Genomic DNA, 8,173 nt, shown 5'->3' on the forward strand with positions numbered 1-8,173 from the left:
AGGTAAAATATCTTAATACAAGTACTAAAAATGTGGTTCATTTTTGATTCATGGAAAGCGTGATCAATGTCTCTAGCTGATCTCCCTTTACCTGGTGATTGTTCTCACTAAAACCTTTCCATTATCAGGAAATGTTCGATGTAATTCTTGATGAGAACCAGCTTGAAGATGCTTGTGAGCACCTTGCTGACTATCTGGAAGCCTACTGGAAGGCCACACATCCACCTAGCAGCAATCCTCCTAACCAGCTTCTCACTCGCACACTTGCAACAGCCACCCTTCCTATTAGCCCAGGTCCAAATATTAATTTACAGGTACAGTTTTTATGCCAACTCTTTTTTTCTTCTGTCAATTTCTTCTCCTTCCAAAGCACAGTTAGGCTGATACTAGAATATGCTGAATATGTTTTCCTGTGTTTGTGTATTGGCTAGGGGGCTGGTTTTGATTGCAAGGACTAAGCTGGCCTGACTGAAAACATATGTTGATGTGAAATGGAATACTTCAGGTTTTATTGTGCCCAGGACACCACTGTACCAGCCACAAGCATTTTATAGCTGGCCACATGTAATCCAATCAGAGAAATAAAACTAGACTAAGACCATGCACATTCCAGCCCCTGGTAATGTTCTGACTGATGGGCACACTATCCCCAACAGGCGAATCCTGGCCCCAGAGGCCCTGCATGACAAACTGGGTTACATACAGGGCAGATCCACAAATGTCAAAGGAAAATCTCTTCCAATCTTCCCAAAGGCTGTAGAGTTGTAGAGGTTGAGGATGACTGGCTGTATTAGTAAAGACTCAAGGTCAAAGTGGCCCTTCCAGTGTTTCCTTTGTTCTTTTATTCATTGGCCATTGCTGTGAGAAGTACAGACTTCCTTCAAGTCAAACTCTTACATCAAATCCAAGTCCTGCTGCGCTGCCTGTTGTGCAGAAAGACCTTGAGAGGCTCTATGTTTTGAACAGTGGGGACACTCTCCAGTGAGCTGGGAAAAGCAGGCTTTATTCCTGCCTCTGCACTGATGTGCCTGTTGATTTGGTCATATTATGTCCTCTCTCTCTATTCTCCTTCAGCTTTTGGTTTGTATAATTTTATTGAGGTGTTCAGCATAAGGAGATGCTTTCCTTGGATATCATGTGTTGCATAATATGTAATGAAGTGTGTAAAGATGATACTTCATTATAAGTAGTGAGTGACACCTTAAGGCTGAGAAGATCACAAAGGGGGATAAAATAGATCTGTCCTAGATCAAAAAAAGGCTTACTACATCTAAATTTCTGCCTAAGTTCAATATATGCCCATAAATTATATACCTATCCAAGTTACAACTCATAACTTTGGCTAAGAAAAACGCCTCCTTTTAGAAAACCAAAGGAAAAAAATGTATCTGCACCCAAATTAAAATGCAAAAAAGTTGTGCTTTTTTAATGGTTTTGCAAAACAATTTTTCGTGTCAAATAATTGATTTCTCATTAGAAAATCACAGACGTTGCAGGTTTGTTCCTTAACAAGAAAAATTTCTTTTGCCATCTTGAAGGGTATCTCTTCTTGCTTTCAGACACAGTTGCAGGAAAAGAGACTGTAAACTATAGCTCATTTCTGCCTTTTTTTCTGTCCTCAGAGCTGAAACACCTTGAAAAAATTGTGAGCTGGAAGAATTTCTGAGTATGAAATTCAGTATTGTTGTGTGCAGCCTTGCTAGATAAACTTTCTTTGCTTTGTAAAATTCTAAATTATTTTGCTCAAGTTTTTTTATGCTTTTTGGGTGTGGATTTATAGCTCACATACTCATCGTATTAACCACATTCTCTGGAGGAACTATGCAGAGTTCTAATAACAATTTTCTGAATGCTGTGCTGTCTCCTTACACACTAACAGATACTTATTTTAAGGACTAAAAATGAGGGTGTATTTGCAGTTTCACTGTTTGTAGGTCTACTAACAGAGAAGTGTAAATCAACGGGGGTCCCTTACGGAACATAAAACTTTTCTGTTCCTTTGGTTTAATTTTCCTATGATACGTCGTCAGCTGACATCTCAAACCTGAGCTTGTCATTGCCTTGGCACAGAGTGGGTCTATTTTTTAATGATGGTTGGTGAACACATTCTTTCAACAGTGTTAAGACCCTGTATTTAGAGAATTTTAAGTCTATGCCTGTGCCATTTGTGTAGATTGCTCTGCAGGGAAAAGCCACCAGTTATTTGGTCTGGGGGAGCCATGTCTGCACTGCAGAGCGTCGGAGTCATCCTCCCCTGGGGCCAATGCAGTGCCCCTTTGCCATGAAACACATTTTGGGTTTGTGGTTTTTAAGTCCCCAGTGTACACTGTAAGGAGGGATTTGTGTTGCCAGCTGCCAGAGTGGCATTTTTACAGCATGAAGCTGCCTGTGTGCATTGCATGGCACGAGGTGCTTGAAGGTGTGAGGCCTCCTGGGATGGTTTGAAATGAAAGTGCAAAAAGACCTTACACCTTGTGTCTGTCTGAGGGACAAACTTGAATGGAAATAATAGTCGGCTAACTCTGAAAGGACTGGAGCAACCTCACACACATATGGTACAGGTGATCAGGGACCACTGAAAATAAGGAGCAATGCAAATTCACTCAGCGGACAAAGGCTTCTCTCTCCTCTTTCAACACGGTTTAAACTTCTTTTCAAGAACCACTACTTTGAAAGTACAGACGGAGTACTGAAATAGGGTTATCTCGAACTTTCTCTATTTTACACCAAAAAAACTTATGAAATTGGGCCATAAAATTCCTCCACTGAAGAATCTATTCCAAATCAGTGCCGGAATTTGGTTCTGAACCAAAAAGCCAGACTCTAATCCAGATTCAGACATTATCTTTTCAGTGTCCCTGTAATATTTAATGAAAGTTACTGTCAATGAATTTGCCCATAAATCCCAACAGCCCTTACACTATTCTGAAATTGCAGGTCTTGGTTCTAAATTTATTCATTGTGGTCTTTCACATGTGCTCATCATAGCCAGAAGAGGCATCAGAGCTTGTAAAAGTAGCAGTGTTTCCAAGGCAGGTTCAAATTTTGCATTTGTTCTCAAACCATGGCAATGACAGAATTTATTAGTCATGATTATGTATAGGTACTTGCATTTGACCACATGAGAATTACAGGGTTTCACATGTATACCATGTTTAAAACCAGTCATGGTGATGAACTGGTAAAAGTTGTGTTTACACATGCGAAGCAGGCACTGCTTTGGACTCTTTGCTTTTCACTTCATCGTATTTACAATTCACAATGACTCTGTTGAGTCATTTCGTTTCACCTTGAACAGATCTATTCATGTTTACAATTGTTATCTTCCTTTCTGGCAAATCAGAATCATCTTGAGAATCACCACAGCAAGAACAAATAAGAAATTTGACTGCTATTCCTGTTACCTTGTTCTCATCTATACAGTTTATTTCAAATTTGAAACTCAGCTCATCTCTCAGAAGTTTATGTAAAAAAATGTTGTCTTAGAAAATTAAGATTTGTCAAATTCACCAAATTGCTGATTTGAAATATGCTGCTTTTTATAAGTTTCTGATTAAAAACAGATTACTTTCCTTCCCAGTTTCCTGTAATTTTACTTTTTGGGTTGCTAAGAAACCCACCTGCCAGGATCTGTGGCTGAAGGACAAAATTTCCTCCTTCCCTAGCTCTTTTCCACAAAACAGAAAGACAGAAAGAAGATACGTCCATGAGCTGCCCTGAGGGCAATCCTTATTTTTAGACAACTCTGAACATAGAAGGGCAAACTTAAGACTAACTTCGATATTCAGACAATCTCACTAAAAAATGCCTGTATAACTCTGGTAAAATCCGTATTAATTTTGTGGCAGCAGAGGTGATTTTGTCTTGACATTCTTCTCATGTGAGAAGTTCAATATTAACTACTAAAATTTTTGCAATTAATCCTCAAAAGTCCTTAGCTGCAGCTTGGCAATAAAAGCAGGTTAATGTAATGAAACCCCCAAATGAGGTAAATAATGCCACTTGTTCATTTTGCAGTGATTTCAAAGCATTTATGCGGGTGAAGAGTAGGTTTATTACCTGGTAATTTTTATTTCAGTCTTTTAATAGCAGTGCTGTGTTAGGAAATTTTGTATGTGATAATATCACTCTCCTCCTGCTTTTCTTGGCAATGGGCTGTATTCTTGAGCTCTTAAATTATGAGATCAATATTTAATTTGTCATTACCAAGAAGAAATGAAATTATTGCTGAGAAAACAGAAGATCAGTGATACTATTAGTATCATAATACAAACTTTATTCATAACAGAATCAATTGCAATTTTTTCCTTAAAAAAAATGTTACTCTGTAAGAGCCAGAATACTTTGTACTTTGGTTACAAAGTACTTTTGTACTTTGGTTCTTTGCTGGAATCCACCTCCTCAGCCCTCTAAAATCACTTTCCCACAGAGGCTGTTTCCAGACACACATCTGTATACTCTCAACTGATACATGCCCTCTCCTGGCATGGTATTTCCTCTCAATTCTTCCCCAGTTTGTCCTGTTTCTGCATGCTCTCTTTTTCTTTGGAGGGTGGTGGCAAATATTGCTAACTGGAGTAGTCAGAAACATCACCAGAAATGAGCAAGTGCCACAGAATAACCCAAGTGCCACCCTACATTTTGATGAGAGTAAAAAGAATTGTTTGTATTATAATACTGAATTTTCAGTAAAAGTTGAATACTAATGGTTTCTTTCCTAGTTTAGATTCAAAGTGGATTGTTTTGTACTTGAAATTTTATTGGTTTCATGGTACTTTCTAGTTGACTTTGATATTGGGGGAAGTTGTTCAGTGTGTACCTCCTGACCTTACTGCTGGTTCTGGTAGCAGGGATCTCAAGGAGACCAGAGGAATGACCATTCGGTCCCTGAGCGCAGCGGTTCCCACATTGAGGAGGAAGCACGGGTCGAGCCCACTAGGAAATCCCAGCACCGCTCTTCCTCCAGCCAACACCACAACCACCGCAGTGGTGCCAGAGGCCTTCACAGGCAAGAAACTTTTGACTCAGAAACACAAGACAGCAGAGATTCAGCCTACGTCGAGCCAAAGGAGGACTACTCACATGAGCACGGTGACCACTATGATTCTCACAGGGATCACAATCACAGAGACGAGTCCCATGGGATCAGTGAACACAGACACAGAGAATCCCGGCATCGCTCAAAGGAGAGGGACCGCGAGCAGGACCACAATGAATGCAACAAACAGCGCAGTCGTCATAAATCCAGGGACCAATATTGTGACAAGGATGGGGAAGTGATATCGAAAAAACGTAATGATACAGGAGAGTGGAACAGGGATGTTTACATCCGTCAGTAACTTTTGCCTCTGGCAGTCTTGTGTTTCTTTGAAGTCTTGTAACAATGCCCCTTGAAAATATCTTGGGTTCTTCTTTACAGAACATATGGTATCCTTCTGTATGCTGATTTGTATTGCTGTTGCTTGCATAGCAATAGCATGAAATAGAATATTCATATACTTATTTTTTTGGTTAGTGCTATATGAATTAGTGTAGTACAACTGAAGGGTTCCTGATGTTGTACTATGACATTTTTCAAGCTGTTTTTGGTAGCTGCCACTTGAACAATATCTGTTGCCATCAAGGTGTTGTTAGTGTTTTTAAAAAAAATAACTACATTTGATGTTTAATAACGTCCCATGTATTCAGCAAGCCAGGATCAGCACATAAAAAAATCTAAAACTTTTTGTCTGCTCTGATTTTTAATTTGTATGCACTTGGTTTGCATATTGTTTTAAGCACCACTCTGTTGCTTGTACCTCTGGTGGTCTCCGTATGAAGACAGAATTCAGTCTTGCCTTACACACAGGGGATCATGGAGTCAAAATCTATTTTCTATGTATTGGTACTGTGTACTGTATATACAGTTTATAAATGTTATTTCTGCAGACACCTTCTTACTATATAAGTTTGATCACACTGTTTTAGAGTCCTAATGCCAAGTCAGCAGATTTGCTTTTGAATTACTGGCAACTGGAACTAGCCTCACTTAGGAAATCTGTAACAGTGTTCAATCTAAATACTTTTTCTTCTGTAGCAGAAAGCTTATACTTATTGTAAATATGGATGAGTGCTTGAGATAAAGGGTGTAGCTCTTATACCTTATGCTGTCCTTGCAAACCAAATTTTGCATTTTAAAGTTATGGTAAAGATAACGAACTTACCACTATAAATTATTCTTCTCTGTTCAGGTCACAATATTGCAATGGGCACAGCTTAATTTTTGTTCTACTGTCAGTAAACAGAGCACCCATGTTGGAGGTGTGTATGTGAGTGGGTGGGTGGTGGATTGGCGTTCGTGTGTGTGTGCAGGTTAGACAGCAAACTGAGAATCTACTGAAGAAAAAAAAAAAGGTTACTCAAAAGCCCAACAAGTTTATTTCTACATTCTGTCTCTTAATTTAAAAATCCAAATTGCATTCAGGGAATATGAGGGAATTTACTGACCCAGGTAATTGGGAAAGCATAAATCTGCTGGCTCTTTGTTGAGACTTCAAGAGAGTAAAAACAGGCAAATGTTACTGTGAGTTTCACTGGAAATGTAAAATCTTTGTGTTTTAGAGTATTTGTTTTAGTAAGAAAAGTTTACACAGCTTGTGGAGAGTTATTTTGTTGGAAAATAAATTTTTGTAGCTTCTCCACTTTTTCTACACTTGCCAATTCTCTGCATTCCCACTCTGCAGTCAGCTCACTGCTTTTCCTTCACCAAAGCTGTTGTGCTGCTGATGAGAGCATGGAAAAATGACTGTGACTCTGTTAGGAGCTTTCTAGAGAAAATGCATTGAAATCAAAGGGAGTGAACACAGTTTGTTTTGCAGTGAACACCTGTTGCACTGGTAAGTGGGGGGGAAATTCACTATTATTTTTGACTCCAGGTTCCATACCCTTGCCTAGTGTATAAGCTGTTCTGCATCACATGTAGTCTTTGTAGTACTTGTATGAATGAAATACTTTTTGTATTTCCCTGTAAATAGCACATTATATAAAAACTGTAGTGTGATAATAATTAGTTTAGCTGGGATTTATTTTTATTTATTATTTTAATTCTGGGAATATCAGCATTGCCTGATTTTGAATATCATTTTAGTGAAATGGATAAGATATACGGCAGGTGCAAGCTTTCTCCAGTCTCCTAGCCCAGCATCCAAGAAGCTCCCTTAAACATTCTCTGCCCTTCCTCTCTTACCCCTCTTCCTGATGCTTTATAAGCATTTTTACAACAATCTACGAGTGGGAAATTCTGCTGTCAGTTATCTGGCCATTCCTCCCAGTGCTGCTGACTGTTGTGATTATTCAAGAGTAGGTTTTGGCTCAAAGCATGAACTGTGGGGAACACAAGAAAAAAGGTTATTTTTCTAGAAATAAAATTCTCATCATTTTTCTAAACATCACTAAATGGCTTTTTAGAGGAAGGAAGAATAGGTAAGTAGATCTGTTGTATTACTAAATGGATATAGAAAAGTACAAAAACTGGTTTTTGATACAAGAGAATACTTAGGATATCTGTAAAAAATGGCATTAAAAGACTGTTTTTTGAATCATATCAGATGTCATGTAAGTGGGAAGAAAGTGATATTGTCTTGCTCTGTATAGCCTGGCTTTAGCTAATTTACCAGCTGCAGTAAATGGTGTTGCTCCTTGCAACTCATGAGAGCTGTGTCCTCTAAGAAGTGATTCCACTTCAATACCTTGAATATTTTGTTCTTTTTCTGTTGGGTTTTTGGTTGGGTTTTGGGGTTTTTTGCTTTGTTTGTTTTTTTTGTTGTGTTTTTTTTTTTTTTTTTTTTTTTTTTTTACTTTTGCTTCAGAGAGTGTTTATTTTTAAACTTACTTAAATATTTTTTAAGGAATATTTGGCAGAATTTCAAAGCACTGAATAGTATATGAAAACTATGGCATAGGTAGTTGTGTATAGACAAATAAATGAGAAAATAAAGAGCATAGTCCAAGCCCTAGTATTTAAGTATGGCTTATATATTGATTCATGGAGTATAAATATCAAAAAAAAAAAAAGTCCAAATCCAACTGGTCATAGAATTGTGTTTTTTATAGTGCTGCTATTTATGTATAGACAACATACTAACAAACACGTGTATTTCTTAGGCAGACTCACTGAATAGGTTTTATTAGCCTT

General features: G+C 38.1%; 1 protein-coding gene across 8 annotated transcripts in view; it reads left to right on the plus strand.

Moving 5' to 3' along the window:
- CACNB2 (calcium voltage-gated channel auxiliary subunit beta 2) overlaps positions 1–6,686 on the plus strand; it is a 242,335-nt gene extending 235,649 nt beyond the window's left edge. For 4 of the 8 annotated variants that reach the window (XM_066198668.1, XM_066198686.1, XM_066198721.1 and 1 more), the window contains 2 exons: positions 129–314; positions 4,848–6,686. In XM_066198668.1, coding sequence (XP_066054765.1) covers positions 129–314; positions 4,848–5,339 — 678 coding nt within the window. In that variant the 3' untranslated portion in view covers positions 5,340–6,686. The remainder of the gene's footprint in view (positions 1–128; positions 315–4,847) is intronic. The other 4 variants (XM_066198696.1, XM_066198677.1, XM_066198732.1 and 1 more) reach the window with 1 other exon arrangement.
- The last annotated feature ends 1,487 nt before the right edge of the window (positions 6,687–8,173 follow it).

Source organism: Chamaea fasciata, unplaced genomic scaffold (assembly GCF_029207755.1).
Source record: "Chamaea fasciata isolate MVZ Bird 193981 ecotype frontalis unplaced genomic scaffold, bChaFas1.0.hap1 SCAF_1, whole genome shotgun sequence".
Taxonomy (NCBI): Eukaryota; Metazoa; Chordata; class Aves; order Passeriformes; family Sylviidae; genus Chamaea; species Chamaea fasciata.